The 22050-nt window shown below is 41.4% G+C and overlaps 1 protein-coding gene across 3 annotated transcripts in view; it reads right to left on the bottom strand.

The window, feature by feature from the left end:
- Positions 1-16537, bottom strand: part of DNAJC24 (DnaJ heat shock protein family (Hsp40) member C24) — a 76908-nt gene extending 60371 nt beyond the window's left edge. For 2 of the 3 annotated variants that reach the window (XM_052652515.1, XM_052652517.1), the window contains exons 1-2: positions 16485-16537; positions 15552-15695 (exon numbers count right to left, since the gene is read on the bottom strand). In XM_052652515.1, coding sequence (XP_052508475.1) covers positions 15552-15662 — 111 coding nt within the window. In that variant the 5' untranslated portion in view covers positions 15663-15695; positions 16485-16537. The remainder of the gene's footprint in view (positions 1-15551; positions 15696-16484) is intronic. The other variant, XM_052652516.1, reaches the window with a different exon arrangement.
- Between the last annotated feature and the right edge of the window lie 5513 nt (positions 16538-22050).

Genomic DNA, 22050 nt, shown 5'->3' with positions numbered 1-22050 from the left:
GCATATAGTTGTTGCTGTTTAGTCATTAAGTCCAGTCCAACTCTTTGCAACCCCATGAACTGCAGAATGCCAAGCTGCTCTGTTCTCCACTATCTCCTGCCATTTGCTCATATTCATGTCCATTGAATCAGTGATGCTATCTGACCACTTCATCCTTTACAGCCCCATTTTTCTTCTGTCTTCAATCTTTCCCAGCATCAGGGTCTTTTTCAATGAGTCAGCTTTTTGCATCTAGTGGCTAAAATACTGGAGCTTCAGCTTCTGTATCAATCCTTCCAATGGATATTCAAGGTTGATTTCTTTTAGGATTGACTGGTTTGATCTCCCTGCAGTCCTAGGGAGATTCAAGAGTCTTCTCCAGCACCACAATTTGAAAGCATCAATTTTTTGGTGCTCAGCCTTCTTTATGGTCCAACTCTCACATCCACATGAGTATTTAATATTTATGAATAAATAATGATTTGTACCTATTTTTCAGATAAGGAAACAAGTTCCTAAATTATTAGAGCTGGCTGACAGTCACAGCACTAGTATGTGGCAGAGTCAGAATTCAAACCCAGGAAATTACCTCATCTGCAGAGTCCACATAGTTAACCCTTCTCTCTTCTGCACGTGTAACATAAACGCTGCCTTTTCTCTAAAGATACAATCTATTATTGCTGTATATATGCAATAGAAAGATAAGGAAAAATTTGAAAAGGTAACTGTTAGCTTTCTTATTTACCCAGTTTTCAAAGTATATATAGTGTGTCATAATTTCCTGTCACCTACCAGAGTGTTACTTAATTTCTGAGCCTCATTTTCCAGGGATAATAATGATTTCTTGCTTTGCAGAGTTAAATAAATGGACATAAAGTGATTAGAACAGTGTCTGATACACAGTAATGTGTATTAGTTAATGTTATTACTTAATGTTCACCTAAAACGTCATTCTCTTATCATGGAAGAGAACAGTTCATACCAAAGTAATTACTGTTAAATAGCTTGCACCCTGTATGACACCCAGAGGACAGCAAGCAGTTAACCACATCAACATAAATCATTAATGTTCATTAAAAGTTATACTCTTTTGATTTTTACTCACAACACTGCCAGATGTTTTCAGAAAATTTCTCATATTGCCTAAATACCTTTTCAATAATTACGATCACTTTGTAGTATAGTCGAAAGACCTATTTAAAGAATTCTTCTTATCTCCCTTCTTTGCTGATTGGTAATTTTCTCCCCTATAGCTCAGGAACCCTTTTCTACTTTCTTTTTCAAGATGCTAAAATGTATTACGTAAGAAGCTTAATGGTAATCTACATATATAATCACTTAAAATCAAGAGAATCTCTGAATGCCCATGTAACTGTCAAAGGCATTTTATACTCTTCCAACCTTAAGAACAACAGCAACCTGCACACTTTTGCCTCAAATTACATGGATTTTCTTTAAGATTATGGAACATATTGCAACAGCAGCATATAATTTTCCAACACAATAATTCTTTTGCAGTTGAAAGGCATCCTGTAATATTATCAGCATCAACAGGAAAAGGCCCCCAATTTTCACTGTGACAAAGCTTTTGGGGGGAAGCTTTTTCCTCAGTAAACAGCAATTTTCACATGCATAACTGTAAAACACACGGGATAACATAACTAATCATTCTTGACCCTAGACCATTACAAAGCAATGAATTATTATTTAACTTACATTAAAAAAAAACTAGAAAAATAGTTTAAAAATTGATTCATAAGGAAAAAAGAAGAGCAATTTACTTTTATTAATACTTAAGTCCCTACTGGCTTCCCAGGTAGCCAATGGTTAAGAATCCACCTGTCAATGCAGGAGACACAAGAGAAGTGAGTTCGAGCCCTGGGTTGGTAAGATCCCCTGCAGAAGGAAATGGTAACCCACTCCAGTATTCTTCCCTGGAAAATTCCATACAGTGCATGGGGTCACAAAGAGTCGGACACAACTGAGCTACTGAGCACACACAAAGTCCCTATTAATAAAACACTGCTGGAGGACTTCCCTGGTGGTTTAATGGTTAAGAATCTGCCTTCCAACGCAGGGGACGTGGGTTCAATCCCTGGTCAGGGAACTAAGATCCCACATGACACCAAGCAACTAAGTCTGTGTACCACAATGAAGACCTAGCACAGCTCCGTCCCCACCACCAAAAAAAAAAAAAAAAAACAAACAAAAAAACGCTGCTGGGAAATGTTGATTCAATTACCTTTATTTTTACATAGCAATTTATTATGCCACAGACTTAATGGTATATGAAATAAATGTCTTTCAAGCTAATTCTGTGCTTTATATGTCTCTTTAATGCATTCTAAAAGATTGCAATTAGTTAATAAGAATTTGTCAGAATCAGAACCTTGAGTAAGTACTACGTTTACAAAAACTAAAATAAGGAAACAGTATTTACTAAATCAACATGTATTGTAAACTTAGCAGCCTGCGATTTAGCAATATTTTATCCCAACAACTAATTATGTAGGAGGTGTTAAATTCCAAGTCTTCTGAACTTGGAAAAGTGCATGTAATAAATGTGCCTTTTTACAAAATTAGATACAGAATAGTATTTGTCAAATGTAATTTTATTCCCCAACTGTTCGGTGACATTGCTGAAAAACAGACTTAAGAACATACATGGTAATTCAAATTAGAAAGCAAGATTATGAACTTTAAAAGTGTTTTTGAAAAAAAACTGATAAGCATGGTAAGTAGTATGGTTTTCCCTTATAATTTTCTCCTTCTCAGCTCTATTGGAAATTCTAAACTTAGACAAAGAGAATAAGAAAAGTAAGTTTTATCTCCATACACCATATATAATCTAGATCCTTTCAAAATTAAAACAGAGAATAGTAATTATGTCTGACCCCTGTACTACTTCATTAACTGTACATGAATAAGCCTTCCACTGAAATCCGGAAAACTGAAAATTATGCCTCTGAACAACTGTAAACCCTTTTGGATGGCAATTATGAGAAGTCTGATACAAAGGGAGCATCTTGAGGGGCAGAGGATATGTGATCAAGCCTAGATTTTACACCTTATTCATTGTGTGTTTCAGGCAAATCACTTGACTATAAATAAGAATTGGTTTGCTCAGCTGCAAATATAAAGATAGTCCCTACCTTACGGGACTGCTGAGAGGATAACACCAGATAAGATTTAAAGCATTTATAAAGTGTGAAGTATAAATTAGTATAAAACAGTACATGAAAAAAAAGGGGGGGGGGGAGGGGGGAGAAAGTATTAGTCATGCAATCATGTCTGACTTTGCAACCCATGGATTATAGCCCACCAGGTTCCTCTGTCCATGGAATTCTCCAGGCAAGAATACTGGAGTGGGTGGACACTCTCTTCTCCAAGGGATCTTCCCGACCCAGGAATCAAACCCAGGTCTCCTGCATTGCAGGCAGAGTCTTTACCGTCTGAGCCAATGAATAAGATTTCATTGGGTGAGGCACGAGAAGGGGCACAGTGGACTAGGGAAAGAGAGCAGTGGCAGGAACAAGGCCTCACTGTAGCAGGTTTAAGAGAGAGAATAGGAAGGGAGAAATTGGAGAAAGGAAGCAGAGGCAAAGTTTTGAAACATTTTTTGCTGCGAAGAACAAAAGAGTTGGGGCAAGAGGTGGCAGAAATGCGTTCGGAGAAAGGGTATTTTCAAAGATGGAAGAAATAATGGCATATTATAATGCAGAAAGGCATAATGCAGGAGAATAAGCCAGATTCTAGAAATTCAACCATTTCTTTAAACAGGAAGTTGAGTGGTAAAGAATCCGCCTGCCAGTGCAGGAGACACAGGTTTGATCCCTGGTCTGGGAGGGCCCACAAGATGCAGAGCAACAAAGCCCTTGCATGTGCCATAATTACTGAAGCCCGCGCCCTAGGGCCTGTGCTCAGCAACAAGAGAAGATACTGCAATGAGAGGCACGTGCACGCCAAGTAGAGAGTAGCCCCCACTCGCTGCAACTAGAGAAAAGCCCAAGCAGCAACAAAGACCTAGCACAGTCAATAAATAAATAAATTAATTAATTTAATTAAAATAGAGAGCTGATGACTCAAAGAAACCCAACTAACCAAAATCCAAATGAAAAGACCCTAGAAGAGAGGGAAAAAAAGCCATCACTGTTTTGACCTTTGGCAGCAGAAGCAGGAAATCAATACTGACACAGATAAGAAGAAAATGAACTTTAATTTTAAAGACCAGACACAGACTGGCACAATAATCCTTGGTACCCCAGATATAACAGATATAACAGAGTCTGCAGCCATTCACTAACTCCACCCCTACAGGCCTTTGCCAAGAGTCACTCGCAAGGCACAAGCACAAGTGGCTTACTCAAGTCAGAAGGCAGGACTGAAGCAGTAGAGAATGCCTGGAAGGAATCTAGATTTCACAGTGAGTACCAGGCAGCAGTCATCCACAACTTAGGAAAGGAAAAGGAAGACTGAGACAGACCATTCCTAATACGAAGTTCAAGGACAGGGCAGGAGAGCTAAGACAAATCCTAGTGGGATTCAGATCCCAAGTTCTGCTACAGGGGCAGTTCTGATCCTGCTCAAACCACCTGAAGCCCAAGGTGAAATGAAACACGAAAGCAATAGCAAGCAAAAAAACTCAGCTCAGTTACAGGCTAGTGACTCAGACCGCTACACATGGCACCTTACAAAGTAGGCACATGCCCATCCCTGAGAATACATTCCTTAGTTCAATCTCTACTTTTCATTTACAAACAATTTTGGCATTCAAAAAAATTATAAGACATGCAAAGAAGCAACAAAATTTGCTCCAAAATGAAGAAAGGATACAGAACTGAAATAGAAGGGAAGGGGGCAGGGCATAACCTTTGAAAGAAGGACATAGCTCTTGAGGATACCACAAAAATTGTTTAGAACCAATTAGGCCCCAGATGGAAAAGATCTGATCAAATAGACCCTGAGCCTCATTACACATTTATTATAATACATTAGCAAGCTATATGACATATCCACCTGTGCCATGACAGTTCCAAGGCCAAGCATAAAAAGCCAAAAAAGTAGGTGGTGGCTCAATTCCTGAATACCAGGCCCTTACTCAAAATAGTTGGACGAATCCTCCCACTTACTAGACTATGAAATTACTCAGCCCATAAAAACTCACCATACCACATTTCTGGGTTGCTCTCATCTTTTGAGATGGACTGCATTCTGTCTTATGGAATGTGTATCTCCCAGGGCCTCTTGCCAGCTGAGATGGACCACACTCTGTCTATGGAGTGTGTACCCCTCTCAATAAATCTACCTCTTACCTATCACTTTGCCTATCACTGAATTCCTTCTGTACTGAGACATAAAGAACCTGAGCTTCATTAAGTCCTGAGACCTGGTGTGCAATTTCAATTAAAAGACAGTGGATTTAAGGCCTAATCCATGGGTTCAAGTCCCATCTGAGTTGTGCAATTTCAGAACCAGACTCAGAGATAGATGTTAGACCCAAATGTTAGAATTATCAGACAGGGACTTAAAAAAGACTCTATTTAGAGGAACTACTGGAAGTGGTACACAACACTAGAAAGGAAAAGATGAAAGCTATATAAAAAAAAGAGCCAAGATAAATGCTAGATACAAAAACTAGATAATAAAGAGAAATAATTTTTGTAATGAATTTATTAGGAGATGGACAAAGCAGAAGGGAAAATAAAACCAGTGTACTTGAAGACAGGTTCACAGAAATTATGCAAACTGAAATAAAAACTGGGGAAAAAAACTACTGGAAAAAAGAATAGAGCAACCAATACCTGCAGTACAATCTTATATGTAATCAAAATCCCAAATAGAGAAGAAAGAGTGAAGCAGGGAATAAAAAAAAAAAGTGAAGACATAATGGCTGAAAACATTCCGAAACAAATTAAAGAAAGATATCAACCAAAAATCCAAGAAGCTCAGTTAACCCTACATAGGATAAACACAAAGTATTCACGTTTTAGGGAAATGCCAAAGAAACCACTAAAATCACAAGATATAGAAAAAATTTTGAAAGCAACCAAAGGGAAAGCGCAGAGGATGGTCCCGGAAGCCATTACATTACTTCAACCAGCGGCGACTCTGTCTCCTGAGGCAGCGGTGGGTTATGATACGGCCTGGGCATCTTCACACGTGCCGAGTTACCTGCACTTCTGGGCAAAGTTTACTGCTTTTTTTTTTTCCCTTCTTTCAACTGAAACTGAAACAGACTGTTTTCTCCAGTGGTTTCTGTAGCGGTGCTGAGCCAGAACACCCTAGCGACTTTTTCTCAGTTGGGGAGGGGGAAGCTGGTAATCAGCCCATTACCCAGACAAGGAAACTGAGGCCTGTGGAGAGGCGGCCACAGACAGGTGAGGACTCCGAGCCTCTCTGGCTCCCGCGCCCAGCAGGTCCTGGATCCCTGCAGCCTCCACCTTTGGGGTTGTACTAGAAAAGTCCCTGGGCCGCCTGGCAGGGCTTCTGGCTCTGAAATGGGTGATGAGATCCACCTCCTTCCCCCAACACAGGGAGCACCTAGAGCTGCTTCCCAAATAGGCCTGTTCCTTTCACACCTGTTAGATCCCACCAAAAAAAGATACCCCACATCCAACGGCAAAGGAGAAGCCCCAGTAAGACAGCAGGAGGGGCGAAGTCGCATTTAGAATCAAACCCCATACTTGCCAGAGATGCTCGGAGGGCTCAAACAAACCTTGTGTACACCAGGACCCAGAGACCCCACAAAGGCTGAGCCAGAACTGTGTTTGAGTGTCTCCTGTGGAGGTACGGGTCAGCAGTGCCCTGCCGCAGAGGCAGGGGCTCTGGGTGCAGCAGACCTGGGTATGGCATAAGCCCTCTTGGAGGAGGTCGCCATTAACCCCTCCTCCATACAGCCACCAGAACTTACATAGGACTGGAGAAACAGACTCTTGGAGGGTAAAAACAAAACCTTGTGCACACCAGTACCCAGGAGAATGTGACCTCAGAAGAGACTGACCCAGACTTGCCTGTGAGTGTCCAGGAGTCTCTGGCAGAGGCATGGGTTGGCATTGGCCTGATGTAGGGTTGAGGGCACTGAGTGCAGCAGTGAGACCATGGGACCTTTCCAAGGAGGTCACAATTATGACAGTGGCTGGGCTTTGCTGGAGCAGCCATGAAGAGATACACCATGTCCAAGGTAAGAGAAACCCAAGTAAGACAGTAGGTATTGCGAGAGGGCATCAGAGGGCAGACACACTGAAACCATAATCACAGAAAACTAACCAATCTGATCACACAGACCACAGCCTTGTCTAACTCAATGAAACTAAGCCATGCCCACGGGGCCACCCAAGATGGGAGGGTCATGGTGGAGAGGTCTGAACAGAATGTGGTCCACTGGAGAAGGGAATGGCAAACCACTTTAGTATTCTTGCCTTGTGAACTCCATGAACAGTATGAAAAGGCAAAATGATAGGATACTGAAAGGGGAACTCCCGGGGTCGGGAGGTGCCCAGTGTGCTACTGGAGATCAGTGGAGAAATAACTCCAGAAAGAATGAAGGGATAGGGTCAAAGCAAAAACAACACCCAGTTGTGGATGTGGCTGGTGATAGAAGCAAGGTTCGATGCTGTAAAGAGCAATATTGCATAGGGACCTGGAATGTCAAGTCCATGAATCAAGGCAAATTGGAAGTGGTCAAACAGGAGATGGCAAGAGTGAACGTTGACATTCTAGGAATCAGCAAACTAAAATGGACTGGAATGGGTCAATTTAACTCAGATTACCATTATATCTACTACTGTGGACAGGAATCCCTTAGAAGAAATGGAGTAGCCATCATGGTCAACAAAAGAGTCTGAAATGCAGTACTTGGATGCAATCTCAAAAATGACAGAATGATCTCTGTTTGTTTCCAAGGTAAACCATTCAGTATCATGGTAATCCAAGCCTATGCCCCAACCAGTAACACTGAAGAAGCTAAAGTTGAATGGTTCTGTGAAGACCTACAAGACCTTTTAGAACTAACAGCCAAAAAGGATGTGCTTTTCATTATAGGGGACTGGAATGCAAAACTAGGAAGTCAAGAAACACCTGGAGTAACAAGCATATTTGGCCTTGGAGTATGGAATAAAGCAGGGCAAAGGCTCATAGAGTTTTGCCAAAAGAACGCACTGGTCATAACAAATACTCTCTTCCAACAACACAAGAGAAGACTCTACACATGGACATCACCAGATGGTCAACACCAAAATCAGACTGATTATATTCTTTGCAGCCAAAGATGGACAAGCTCTATACAGTCAGCAAAAACAAGACCAGGAGCTGACTGTGGCTCAGATCATGAACTCCTTATTGCCAAATTCAGACTTAAATTGAAGAAAGTGGGGAAAACCACTAGACCATTCAGGTATGACCTCAATCAAATCCCTTATGATTATACAGTGGAAGTGAGAAATAGATTTAAGGGTCTAGATCTGACAGACAGAGTGCCTGATGAACTATGGACAGAGGTTCATGACATTGTACAGGAGACAGGGATCAAGATCATCCCCATGGAAAAGAAATGCAAAAAAGCAAAATGGCTGTCTGAGAAGGCCTTACAAATAGCTATGAAAAGAAGAGAAGCGAAAAGCAAAGGAGAAAAGGAAAGATATACCCATCTGAATGCAGAGTTCCACAAGAATAGCAAGGAGAGATAAGAAAGCCTTCCTCAGTGATCAGTGCAAAGAAATAGAGAAAAACAATGAAATGGGAAAAACTAGAGATCTCTTCAAGAAAATTAGAGACACCAAGGGACCATTTCATGCAAAGATGGGCATAATAAAGGACAGAAATGGTATGGACCTAACAGAAGCAGAAGATATTAAGAAAAGGTGGCAAGAATACACAGAAGAACTATACAAAAAAGATCTTCATGACCCAGATAATCATGATGGTGTGATCACTCACCTGGAGAAGGCAATGGCACCCCCACTCTAGTATTCTTGCCTGGAGAATCCCAGGGACGGGGGAGCCTGGTGGGCTGCACTCCATGGGGTCGCTAAGAGTCAGACATGACTAAGAGACTTCACTTTCACTTTTCACTTTCATGCACTGGAGAAGGCAAGGGCAACCCACTCCAGTATTCTTGCCTGGAGATTCCCAGGGACGGGGGAACCTGGTGGGCTACCATCTATGGGGTCACACAGAGTTGGACATGACTGAAGCAGCTTAGTAGCAGCAGCAGCAGCAGGAATCACTCACCTAGAGCCAGACATCCTGGAATGCAAAGTCATGTGGGCCTTAGAAAGCATCACTACAAACAAAGCTGGTGGAGGTGATGGAATTCCAACTGAGCTATTTCAAATCCTAAAAGATAATGCTATGAAAGTGCTGCACTCAATATGTCAGAAAATTTGGAAAACTCAGCAGCGGCCACAGGACTGGAAAAGGTCAGTTTTCACTCCAATCCCAAAGAAGGGCAATGCCAAAGAATGTTCAAACTACCACACAATTGCATTCATCTCATACACTAGCGAAAAGATGCTCAAAATTCTCCAAGCCAGGCTTGAACACTATGTGAACCATGAACTTCAAGATGTTCAAGCTGGATTTAGGAAAGGCAGAGGAACCAGAGATCATATTGCCAACATCTGCTGAATCATCAAAAAAGCAAGAGAGTTCCAGAAAAACATCTACTTCTGCTTTATTGACTATGCCAAAGCCTTTGACTGTGTGTATCACACAAAACTGTGGAAAATTCTGAAAGAGATGGGACTACCAGACCACCTGACCTGCCTCTTGAGAAATCTGTAGGCAGGTCAACAAGCAACAGTTAGAATTGGACATGGAACAACAGACTGGTTCCAAATTGGGAAAGGAGTATGTCAAGGCTGCATATTGTCATCCTGCTTATTTAACTTACATGCAGAGTATATTATGAGAAATGCTGGGCTGTATGAAGCACAAGCTGGAAACAAGATTCCCGGGAGAAATATCAATAACCTCAGATATGTAGATGACACAACCCTTATGGCAGAAAATGAAGAAAAACTGAAGAGCCTCTTGATGAAAGAGAAAGAGGAGAGTGAAAAAATTGGCTTAAAACTCAACATTCAGGAAACAAAGATCATGGCATCCAGTCTCATCACTTCATGGCAAATAGATGGGGAAACAATGGAAACAGTGAGCGACTTTATCTGTTGGGGCTCCAAAATCACTGCAGATGGTGACTGCAGCCATGAAATTAAAAGACGCTTGTTCCTTGGAAGAAAAGTGATGACCAACCTAGACAGCATATTAAAAAGCAGAGACATTACTTTGCCAACAAAGGTCCGTCTAGTCAAGGCTATGGTTTTTCCATTAGTCATGTATAGATGTGAGAACTGGAGTATAAAGAAAGTTGAGCACCGAAGAATTAATGCTTTTGAACTGTGGTGTTGGAGAAGACTCTTGAGAGTCTTCTGGACTGCAAAGAAATCCAACCAGTCCATCCTAAAGGTAATCAATCCTGACTATTCATTGGAAGGACTGATGTTGAAGCTGAAACTCCAATACTTTGGCTACCTGATGCAAAGTACTCACTCATTGGAAAAGACCCTGATGCTGGGAAAGATTGAAGGTGGGAGGAGAAGGGGACGGCAGAGGATGAGATGGTTGGATAGCATCACTGACTCAATGGACATGCATTTGGGTGAGCTCCGGGAGTTGGTGATGGACACAGAAGCCTGGCATGCTGCAGTCCATGGTGTCGCAGAGTTGGACACTGACTGAGTGACTGAACTGAACTGAACTGAAGGATAAGAAAGGTGTGTGGCTACAGAAATATCAAAGTACACTTCGGGAAGAATACTGTCAGAAATACAGAGGGGAAATTCACAGTGATCAAAGGTTCAAATTCATAAAGACATAATTTTAATGCACACACACATACATATATGCACCCAATAAAAATGATCCCAAATAAATAAAACAAAGTTCACAAAACTTTAGAGGAAAACAGAAATCCACAATCACAGCTGAAGACGTTACGTCCTTCTCTCAGAAACTGATAAAAATCGTCCCCTAAAAAATCAATAAGGATATAAAGTATTTGAATACTATCAACTTGATCTATCAAACATTTATAGAACACTATATTCAATAAAAGCCAAATACATATTTTTTAAGGGCATGGGAATATTCACTAAGATCATATTCTAGGCCATAAACATGTTTTAATTAATATAAAGGAATGAAATCATACCAAATGTATTTTCTAATCACAACAGAAGTAAATTAGAAGTCAACAGAAAGTTCTGAATATTTTCCAGTGTTTAGAAATTAAACAGTGTACTTCCTAGTAGCCCACAGGTGAAAGAATACTATTACAGGAGAAACTTTTATATAATTTGTGTATACACATATCGAAATTTGTAGAATGTAGTTAAAGCAGTTTTCCTAGCTTAGAGCGAAATTTGTAGCTTTAAGTGACTATGTAAGTACTATGTACTATGTAGTCACTTACATAGTCACTTCTTACTATTTAAGTAAGACAGGTGTACATTCAATAATGAATGGTTCTACATTAATGAACCAGGAAAATAAAAGCAAATAAGTAGAAGAAAGGATATTATAAAATTAAAAACAGAAATCAAGTGAAGAGAAATGAACAAACAGTATAAAAATGTCAATAAAGTAAAAGTTTGTTCTTGGCAAACAAAATTAAAGAAATAGAAAAAACTCTGGTGAGCCTCATTAGGAAAAAATAAACAGAAAATACAAATTGCCAATATAAAGAATCAAAGGGAAAACATAACTACATAATCTATAGCTGCTGCTAACTCGCTTCAGTCATGTCTGATTCTGTGCAACCCCATAGACGGCAGCCCACCAGGCTCCCCTGTCCCTGGGATTCTCCAAGCAAGAACACTGGAGTGGGTTGCCATTTCCTTCTCCAACACATGAAAGTGAAAGGTGAAAGTGAAGTCGCTCAGTCGTGTCCAACTTCTAGCAAACCCATGGACTGCAGCCTACCAGGCTCCTCCGTCCATGGGATTTTCCAGGCAAGAGTACTGGAGTAGGGTGCCATCGCCTTCTCCTAATCTATAGCAATAAGGGACTAATAAGGCAACAGTATGAACATTTTGGAGTGGGTTGCCATTTCCTTCTCCAGGATATCTTCCTGACCCAGGGATCAAACCTGGGTCTCCTGCACTGCAGGCAGACTCTTGACCCTCTGAGCCACCAGGGAAGCCCTGAAGTATGTTAGACTTCTTAAATGAAATGGACAAATTCTTGAAAAAGTATAATTCACCTATGTTGACAAAACAGAAAATAGAAAGAAACTCTCAGCAGCCGTATAGCCTCTAAAAATAAACACATAACAGTAAAACTTCCCACAAAGGAAAGTTCAGGCCCAGTTTAATTCCCTAGTAAATTATATTAAACATTTAAATAATTAACAATAGCAATCTTATACAAACTTTTTCAGAAAAGAGAGAAAATGCAGTTATTTCCCAATTATTTTTGGAGCTGGAATAACCATACTAAATTTAAACACTGAGCCTTCCGTGGTGGCTCAGACGGTACATGCAAGCAATCTAAATTAACCAAAATAAAATTTAAAAGTAGAATAAGATTATTTAACTTTAGGTGACTTTAAAACTGATTGTGAACCTATAGTAATCCACACAAAAGTATTAGTAAAAGGATAAACAAATATATTAAACAGAATATAGTCCAAAAATAGATCCATCTTGCAAAGACAATCCAATGGAGGGAGGAAAATCTTTTCAACAAATGATGAACATTGGATATCCTTACTGAGGGAAAACCAAAAACATGACTTCCTATATCACAGGATACACAATTCCCATGCAGCACAGTAGGAAAGAATCCGTCTGCCAATATAGGAGATACAAGACATGCGGGTTTGATCTCTGGGTTGGAAAGATCCCCTGGAATAGGAAATGGCAACCCACTCCAGTATTCCTGCCTGGAAAACTCCATGGCCGGAGGAGCCTGGCGGGCTCTAGTTCATGGGGTCACAGAGAGTCAGACACGACTGAGCACGCATGCATACAAAGGTAAAAGCAAACTACATGTCTTCTAGAAGAAAACATAGGAGATTATTTTCATGATCTTCCTAGAGAAGACATAGAAAGCACTAATCGTAAAACAAAAATCTGATAAATTACAGTTCACCAAAACAAAACTTCTTGAAAAATACCATTAGGAAAATGAGCTGGCAAGCCACAGACTAGGAGAAAATACACTTATATATATACAAGATCAAGGAAATATGTAATTTTTTCAAGAGACTTCACGAAAAAAAATTATACAAATGGCTAAAATCACATTAAAAATGAGCTTAACACCATCAGCCATGAGAAAAATACAAAACCAGTTAGATATCACCATGAACACAGGAGAATGTGCAGTGCAGTGGATCTCAATGAGATAGGGAGGTTTGCAATTTTTACAACCAGGAGACATTTTCAGTTGTTACTGGCATCTAGAATGCTGCAAACCATCCAACAATGCACAGGATAACCCCACAGAACAATTATCCTGCCCAAAATGTCAATGGGGGCAACACTGAAAAACTCCTAAGAGATTAATTTAAAGAGACTAATAGCATCAAATGACAGGGAAGATGTAGAGCAACTGGAATTCTGGATATGTTACTAGAGGGGACGCAAAACGGTTCATTCACTTTGTTTGACATTTGACAGATATTACTGTACTAAGTGCAAATAACTTCTTGTCAAATTAAATGCCAAACGGCTTACAAGGCTGTGCATGATCCAAAGCCAGTGTACTTCTCCAGCCTCACATCTCTGTTAGCTGAGGCACAAGAATGATATAGTACTAAAAAATTTTTCCCAAAAGTCTACTTGATTTTACTGACAGAAATCTTAAAAGTCCTGAGACAAAAGAAACCTTAACATCATTTAGCTCAACTTATTACCTAGAGCAGGGATAATAATACATTCTTGACAGTGAAACATCTACTGTCTCACACTGTTACGGCAAAATCTCACAGATCTAATAAAAACTTGAGGAACAACCCATGTTATAAAAGTAATGATCCTCTACTCTTTCTGTAAACTGAGTTAACTGGAGATGATAATAGTTACTAATTTCCTTAAGAAACCTCATAATATAAGCCGAAAAAATTAATATGGTAGTTTAGAAAGATACTATCTCTTTATAAAAACCACAACTCATTTCACAAAGGAATGAAATCAGTGAAAAACAAGTCTTTAACTGGCCTAGATCAGTATTATTCAATAAAGATATAATGTAAACTATAAATGCAAGCCATATATGTAATGTTTACAAAGAAGATGGATGAAGTCAATTTTGATAATACATTTAGGGTACATGCGACCCCATGAACTGTAGCCTGCCAGGCTCATCTGTCCATGGAATTCTCCAGGCAAGAATACTGGAGTGGACTGCCATTCCCTTCTCCAGGGGATCTTCCCAACCCAGGGATCAAATCTAGGTGTTCTGCCTTGCAGGACAATTCTTTACCATCTGAGCCACCAGGGAAGCCCGGCAATTCTGATAGTATATTTACTGTATACGTATAAAATATGTAAAAAGGCCAATATATCCGAAACACTGTCACTTCAATATTTAATAAACACAAAAATTTTAGACTATTTTATATTATTTTTCTGTACTAAGCCTTCAAAACCCAATGTCTGTTTTATACTTATAGAACACCTCTTTTTCAACTAGAGAAGTTTCAGGTGCACAATAGCCACATGTAGCTAGTGTTGATGGAGAAGGCAATGGCACCCCACTCCAGTACTCTTGCCTGGAAAATCCCATGGACGGAGGAGCCTGGTAGGCTGCAGTTCATGGGGTCGCGAAGAGTCGGGCACAACTGAGCAACTTCACTTTCACTTTTTACTTTCATGCATTGGAGAAGGAAATGGCAATCCACTCCAGTGTTCTTGCCTGGAGAATCCCAGGGACGGGTAGCCTGGTGGGCTGCTGTCTATGGGGTCGCACAGAGTCAGACACGACTGAAGTGACTTAGCAGCAGCAGCAGCTAGTATTGACTGGATGCTAATATCGCTTACTACATGACACACTTCAAGGAAATTCACATGGATTATTTCATTTAATACAACTTGAGGTCACTCAGTGGTAAAGAATCTGTCTGCCAATGCAGGAGACTCAGGTTTGATCCCTGGGTGGGGAAGATCCTCTGGAGAAGGAAATGGCAACCCACCCCAGTATTTCTTGCCTGGAAAATTCCATGGACAGAGGAGCCTGGCGAGCTACAGTCCGTGCTCACAAAGAATGGAGCATGACTTTAGCCAACACAGGGAACATATAGGGGAAAATAACTTGCCCAAATTCCCAAGGTTAGTTAGTGGTAGAATCAGGATTTTAAACCAACCAGCATGACTCAGATATGGTCCAAATCACTATGCAATCCCATCTCAAATCAACTTCTTTTACAATATTACTGAAACTTTCAATTAACCAAATTAATACTTTTGATTCCTGCTTTGATATTATATATTCATTGTACAGAAACCTGTATTTCTGGTCACATAAAACCTGATTTTCCCCCTGCAATACAGAATCAAAAACAAAAGACTTACCGTTAAAATGAGTTTTTGATACTTTTGTTTTAGGTCTGACACACTTGCAGATGGGTCTGCTCCCAGAATGCTGTACCAATCCTTTTTTGGTATCTGCTCAAATGCCGTCATACCTTGAACAAGAAGTGGTCCTTTTCAGATCAGCTGAATAGAAATATTGACGACAATTCATTACAGTTTGCGTATACCTGGGAAATAACTAGGTACAGCTTCCCTAAGTTCTGTAATATTAAGTCATCATTATAATGCAAGAAGAAGCAAATATTTTCATTTGAAACGCCCCAAGAATTTCACGTTTAAGTATACAGACAAGTGTGGAAAAATCTGTTAGATGTTTCATGATATACGCTTGTATATTAAAGTAACGAATATACAACAGCGTAAGAAAAAAAAAAATAATTCGATAATAAACCCGAGCGGCGGATGGCCCTCTAAGAAAGGTGTTTCTGCTAGTCTCTTGGTAAAAGCGACACACAGCAGGTACTCACTAAACATACTAGAGTTTAATAAGTGTTTATAAAATGCGTAAATATTCTTTAAAAGCAAAACGAGGAATTAAAATCAATTTGGGAGCATTCCCTCTTAATGTCTCCAGTTCACTTCTTGTCTTCGGGTTATCTTCAAAGAATAACATGCCAAATAGCCAGTCAGCACTGGCAGGTGGAGAGCAACAGTCCTTCAGTTATTGGACAGGCGCTCAGATCTCGCAAGGAGCTCCTGAAACTCTTCAAGGACGTGACAGCCCTTCCGAACCGAAGAGAACCCGCCAGGAGCCCCAGAACCAGGCAACTTCTTCCCATAGCCGCAAACTCAACGAGACATCCGGGGCTTCCTCAAAATTGGGACTCGGAAATCCACTGCACTCACAGTGCCCTGTGTCCCCCAGCCACAGACTTCGTACCCTCTCCGGGATCCACTCGATCGCAAACTTACCGACAGTAAAGCCACTAGAGCCCACTCCTCGCCTGCTGTCTGCCAAACCTCGGAACCGGCTTCTGCTTCCGCCGGAAGTCACTGACCTAACGCGGTCAAGTTTCCAGCCGAGCCACAATGGCGGAGGCACGGATCGGAAGCGCCGCTCCGCCCTCCTGACGCGGTCGCTATGGTAACCCATTCGCCTTTGCCTCAGGAGTTTACCAACAGTAAGTGCGGGCGCGGTAGGAAAAGGTTTCCTTCGCCTTGTTCTAACTCGCTCTTGTCCTCGCTCCCAGACTGTCGTTTCTCTCCTCTTCCTCAGCGAGTACCCCCAGCACCCGCCTCCAAGCTTCCTCCGCCTTCCTCAAAACTTCCCCCACATAACCTACCCACTGCAGCTCCCTGTCCTTTCCCGCTTGACGACTGCAGTACTATGACGGGGGATGAGGGGTGGGGGGCTACGGTGGGGGAACAGTCGGGATTAGAGCGGGTGGAGGTCGATGAGAAGGGTGACAAGAACTGATTCCACCCTTCTCCCTAGACTTCCTTTGGAATGTTCTCATTCCAAAACTAAGAGAACTAAAACCTATGCTGAGTAAAAAGTTATTGTTTTAATTTTTTTTTTTGAAACAGATGTTCAACTTAATTATTTCTTTTAGATTTTACTTTAGTGGGTTGCCATGTCCTTTTCAAGGGGATCTTCCCAACCGAGGGACTGAACCCAGGTCTCCCATATTGCAGGCAGATTCTTTACCATCTGAGACACCAAGGAAGCCCAAGAATAGTTTAGTAGGTAGCCTAGTCTACCTAATCTGCCCAACCCTGGAATCAAACTGGGGTCTCCTGCATTGCTGGCAGATTCTTTACCAGCGAGCTACCAAGGAAGCCCAAAGTTTTTCAGTTTTAATATTATTTTTTTGGAAGAGATGTTCAACTTATTTCTTTTAGATTTTATAAACTAACTTGAAAAAATGAAAACTTTTCAAAGTCCTTTCACACTCCTATGGGCTTCCCTGGTGGCTCAGAGGTTAAAGCGCCTGCCTCCAATGCGGGAGACCAGGGTTCAATCCCTGGGTTGGGAAGATCCCCTGGAAAAGGAAATGGTAACCCACTCCAGTATTCTTGCCTGGCAAATCCCATGGACGGAGAAGCCTGGTAGGCTACAGTCCATGGGGTGGCAAAGAGTCAGACACGACTGAGCGACTTCACTTTCACACTCTTAGCAAGTCTTCCTATTCTCAGGGCAACTGTGACATCGTTCAAGCTCACAGAAAAGGCAAAATAAAATGCTCACTTTGAGGTAGTTATTGGGTACTCCAAATGAGCACTTTCCTCTCCCTGTCATTCATTCTGTTCTTTGCTTTTACTGTCAAATCTCTCTGCTGCTTACCTTAGATTTGTTGCAGAGAAGCAAATCCTGATTCCATGTTGGTACTGTTTCTTTGACTTGTTTTCGCTGCTTCTGTTATAATCATACAGAATGGCCAGCCTTAAAGAATCCTGCCCCTCTGCCTGACTGTTAAACTAGAGTGCCTTTGTTCAGAACCCTGTCCACCCATAGCTGGCAGAAAGGAAGAAATTAACAAATCCCCTGCCTTCAGCTTGCCATTCTGTGAGATGTTTGCAATATTAATGGCTTTTTTAACTTTTTCCTCACCTTCCCCTATGTCTGATCTATAAAAGAACCTGGCACCCAGACCCTGTAAAATGGTTATTTTGAGGTGCTAGCCTGCCATCTTCTCCATCAGCTGGCTCCCGAATTATAGTCTCTTCCTTGCCTCAACCTCTCATCTCCTGAATTGGTGCCTGTTGTGTGGCAAGCAGAGCAAGCTTGGACTCGATAACATTGACAGTTCTTTATTGCATTTTACCTGGAGGTCAAAACTGCATCTTCATTCTCCACAGAATGATATAAATTTCATTTGGAAATATTAAGTAGTTTTGTTGATGTTACTCCTTAGATTTATTTTCACTTTTTAAAATCTACCAAATATCCATTTGAGAAGCATTCAAGAAAAACCCTAAGCACACTGAAAAAGATATTTTGATATGGTCGGTTATTAAATGATGGTTCCCTGGTAGCTCAGCTGGTAGAATGGATCTGCGATACGGGAAACTGGGGTTTGATCCCTGGGTGAGGAAGATCCCCTGGAGAAGGAATTAGCTTATCCACGCCAGTGTTCTTGCCTAGAGAATTCCGTTGACAGAGGAGCCTGGAAGGCTAGAGTCCCTGGGGTCGCAAAGAGTTGCACATGATTGAGTGACTTTCACCAAACTATAACTGAATGTGGTCCACTGGAGAAAGGACTGGCAAGCCACTTCAGTATTCTTGCCTTGAGAACCCCATGAACAGTATGAAAAGGCAAAATGATAGGATACCAAAAGAGGAACTCCCCAGGTCATTAGGTGCCCAATATGCTACTGGAGATCAGTGGAGAAATAACGCCAGAAAGAATGAAGGGATGGAGCCAAAGAAAAAACAATACCCAGTTGTGGATGTGACTGGTGATAGAAGCAAGGTCCGATGCTGTAAACAGCAATATTGCATAGGAACCCGGAATGTCAGGTCCATGAATCAAGGCAAATTAGAAATGGTCAAACAAGAGATGGCAAGGGTGAACGTCGACATTCTAGGAATCAGTGAACTAAAGTAGACTGGAATGGGTGAATTTAACTCAGATGACCATTGCATCTACTACTGTGGGCAGGAATCCCTCAGAAGAAATGGAGTAGCTATCATGGTCAACAAAAGAGTCTGAAATGCAGTACTTGGATGTAATCTCAAAAATGACAGAATGATCTCTGTTGGTCTCCAAGGCAAACCATTCAATATCACAGTTATCCAAGTCTATGCCCGAACCAGTAACGCTGAGGAAACTGAGGTTGAACGGTATTATGAAGACCTACAAGATCTTTTAGAACTAACACCCCCAAAAGATGTCCTTTTCATTATAGGGGACTGGAATGCAAAACTAGGAAGTCAAGAAACACCTGGAGTAACAAGCAAATTTGGCCTTGGAGTATAGAATAAAGCAGGGCAAAGGCTAATAGAGTTTTGCCAGGAAAATGCACTGGTCATAGCAAACACCCTCTTCCAACAACACAAGACAAGACTCTACACATGGACATCACCAGATGGCCAACAACGAAATCATATTGATTATATTCTTTGCAGCCAAAGATGGAGAAGCTCTATACAGTCAGCAAAAACAAGACCAGGAGCTGACTGTGGCTCAGATCATGAACTCCTTATTACCAAATTCAGACTTAAATTGAAGAAAATAGGGAAAATAGAGTGCCTGATGAACTATGAAATGAAGTTTGTGACATTGTACAGGAGATAGGGATCAAGACCATCCCCAAGAAAAAGAAATGCAAAAAAGCAAAATGGCTGTCTGGGGGAAGCCTTACAAATAGCTGTGAAAAGAAGAGAAGTGAAAAGCCAAAAAGAAAAGGAAAGATTTAAGTATCTGAATGCAGAGTTCCAAAGATACCGAGAAGAGATAAGAAAGCCTTCTTCAGCGATCAATGCAAAGAAATAGAGGAAAAGAACAGAATGGGAAAGACTAGCAATCTCAAGAAAATTAGAGATACCAAGGGAACATTTCATGCAAAGATGGGCTCGATAAAGGACAGAAATGGTCTGGACCTAACAGAAGCAGGAGATATTAAGAAGAGATGGCAAGAATACACAGAAGAACTGTACAAAAAAGATCTTCACAACCCGGATAATCACGATGGTGTGATCACTCATCTAGAGCCAGACATCCTGGAATGTAAAGTCAAGTGGGCCTTAGAAAGCATCACTATGAATAAAGCTAGTGGAGGTGATGGAATTCCAGTAGAGCTACTTCAAATCCTGAAAGATGATGCTGTGAAAGTGCTGCACTCAATATGCCAGCAAATTTGGAAAACTCAGCAGTGGCCACAGGACTGGAGAAGGTCAGTTTTCATTCCAATCCCAAAAAAAGGCAATGCAAAAGAATGCTCAAACTACCTCACAATTGCACTCATCTCACATGCTAGTAAGGTAATGCTCAAAATTCTCCAAGCCAAGCTTCAGCAATACGTGAACCGTGAACTCCCTGATGTTCAAGCTGGTTTTAGAAAAGGCCGAGGAACCAGAGATCAAATTGCCAACATCCGCTGGATCATGGAAAAAGCAAGAGAGTTCCAGAAAAACATCTATTTTTGCTTTACTGACTATGCCAAAGCCTTTGACTGTGTGGATCACAATAAACTGTGGAAAATTCTGAAAGAGATGGGAATACCAGACCACCTAACCTGCCTCTTGAGAAATCTGTATTCAGGTCAGGAAGCAACAGTTAGAACTGGACATGGAACAACAGACTGGTTCCAGATAGGAAAAGGAGTACGTCAAGGCTGTATATTGTTACCCTGCTTATTTAACTTCTATGCAAAGTAAATCATGAGAAATGCTGGACTGGAAGAAGCACAAGCTGGAATCAAGATTGCCGGGAGAAATATCAATAACCTCAGATATGCAGATGACACCACCCTTATGGAAGAAAGTGAAGAGGAGCTGAAGAGCCTCTTGACGAAAGTGAGAGGAGAGTGAAAAAGTTGGCTTAAAGCTCAACATTCAGAAAACGAAGATCATGGCATCTGGTCCCATCACTTCATGGGAAATAGATGGGGAAACAGTAGAAACAGTGTCAGACTTTATTTTTGGGGGGCTTCAAAATCACTGCAGATGGTGACTGCAGCCATGAAATTAAAAGACGCTTACTCCTTGGAAGAAAAATTATGACCAACCTAGATAGTATATTCAAAAGCAGAGACATTACTTTGCTGACTAAGGTCCGCGTAGTTAAGGCTCTGGTTTTTCCTGTGGTCATGTATGGATGTGAGAGTTGGACTGTGAAGAAGGCTGAGTGCCGAAGAATTGATGCATTTGAACTGTGGTGTTGGAGAAGACTCTTGAGAGTCCCTTGGACTGTAAGGAGATCCAACCAGTCCATTCTGAAGGAGAGCAACCCTGGGATTTCTTTGGAGGGAATGATGCTAAAGCTGAAGCTCCAGTACTTTGGACACCTTATGCAAAGAGTTGACTCATTGGAAAAGACTCTGATGCTGGGAGGGATTGGGGGCAGGAGGAGAGGGGGACGACCGAGGATGAGATGGCTGGATGGCATCACTGACTCGATGGACGTGAGTCTGAGTGAACTCCGGGAGATGGTGATGGTCAGGGAGGCCTGGCGTGCTGCGATTCATGGGGTCGCGAAGAGTCGGACACGACTGAGTGACTGAACTGAACTAATAACTGAATGATACAGAAAAGTTTAAAAATCTAAAAGGAAAAGTATAGTTTAGTTTCTTCATAGGACTTTGTCATGTTTAAAGGCAGACACCACCACCTTTATATCAATACTAAATCAGAAGATCTGATTTTCATGACTGGTTCCAACATTCTGTGTAGCCCTGCTGCTGCTGCTGCTGCTGCTGTTTCTAAGTCGCTTCACGCATGTCTGACTCTGTGCAACCCCATAGATGGCAGCCCACCAGGCTCCCCCGTCCCTGGGATTCTCCAGGCAAGAACACTGGAGTGGGTTGCCATTTCCTT

The sequence above is a fragment of the Budorcas taxicolor genome, chromosome 15, assembly GCF_023091745.1.
Source record: "Budorcas taxicolor isolate Tak-1 chromosome 15, Takin1.1, whole genome shotgun sequence".
Classification (NCBI taxonomy): Eukaryota; Metazoa; Chordata; class Mammalia; order Artiodactyla; family Bovidae; genus Budorcas; species Budorcas taxicolor.
The sequence above is the reverse complement of the archived record's forward strand: the minus strand, read 5'-3'. Positions and strand labels throughout refer to the sequence as shown.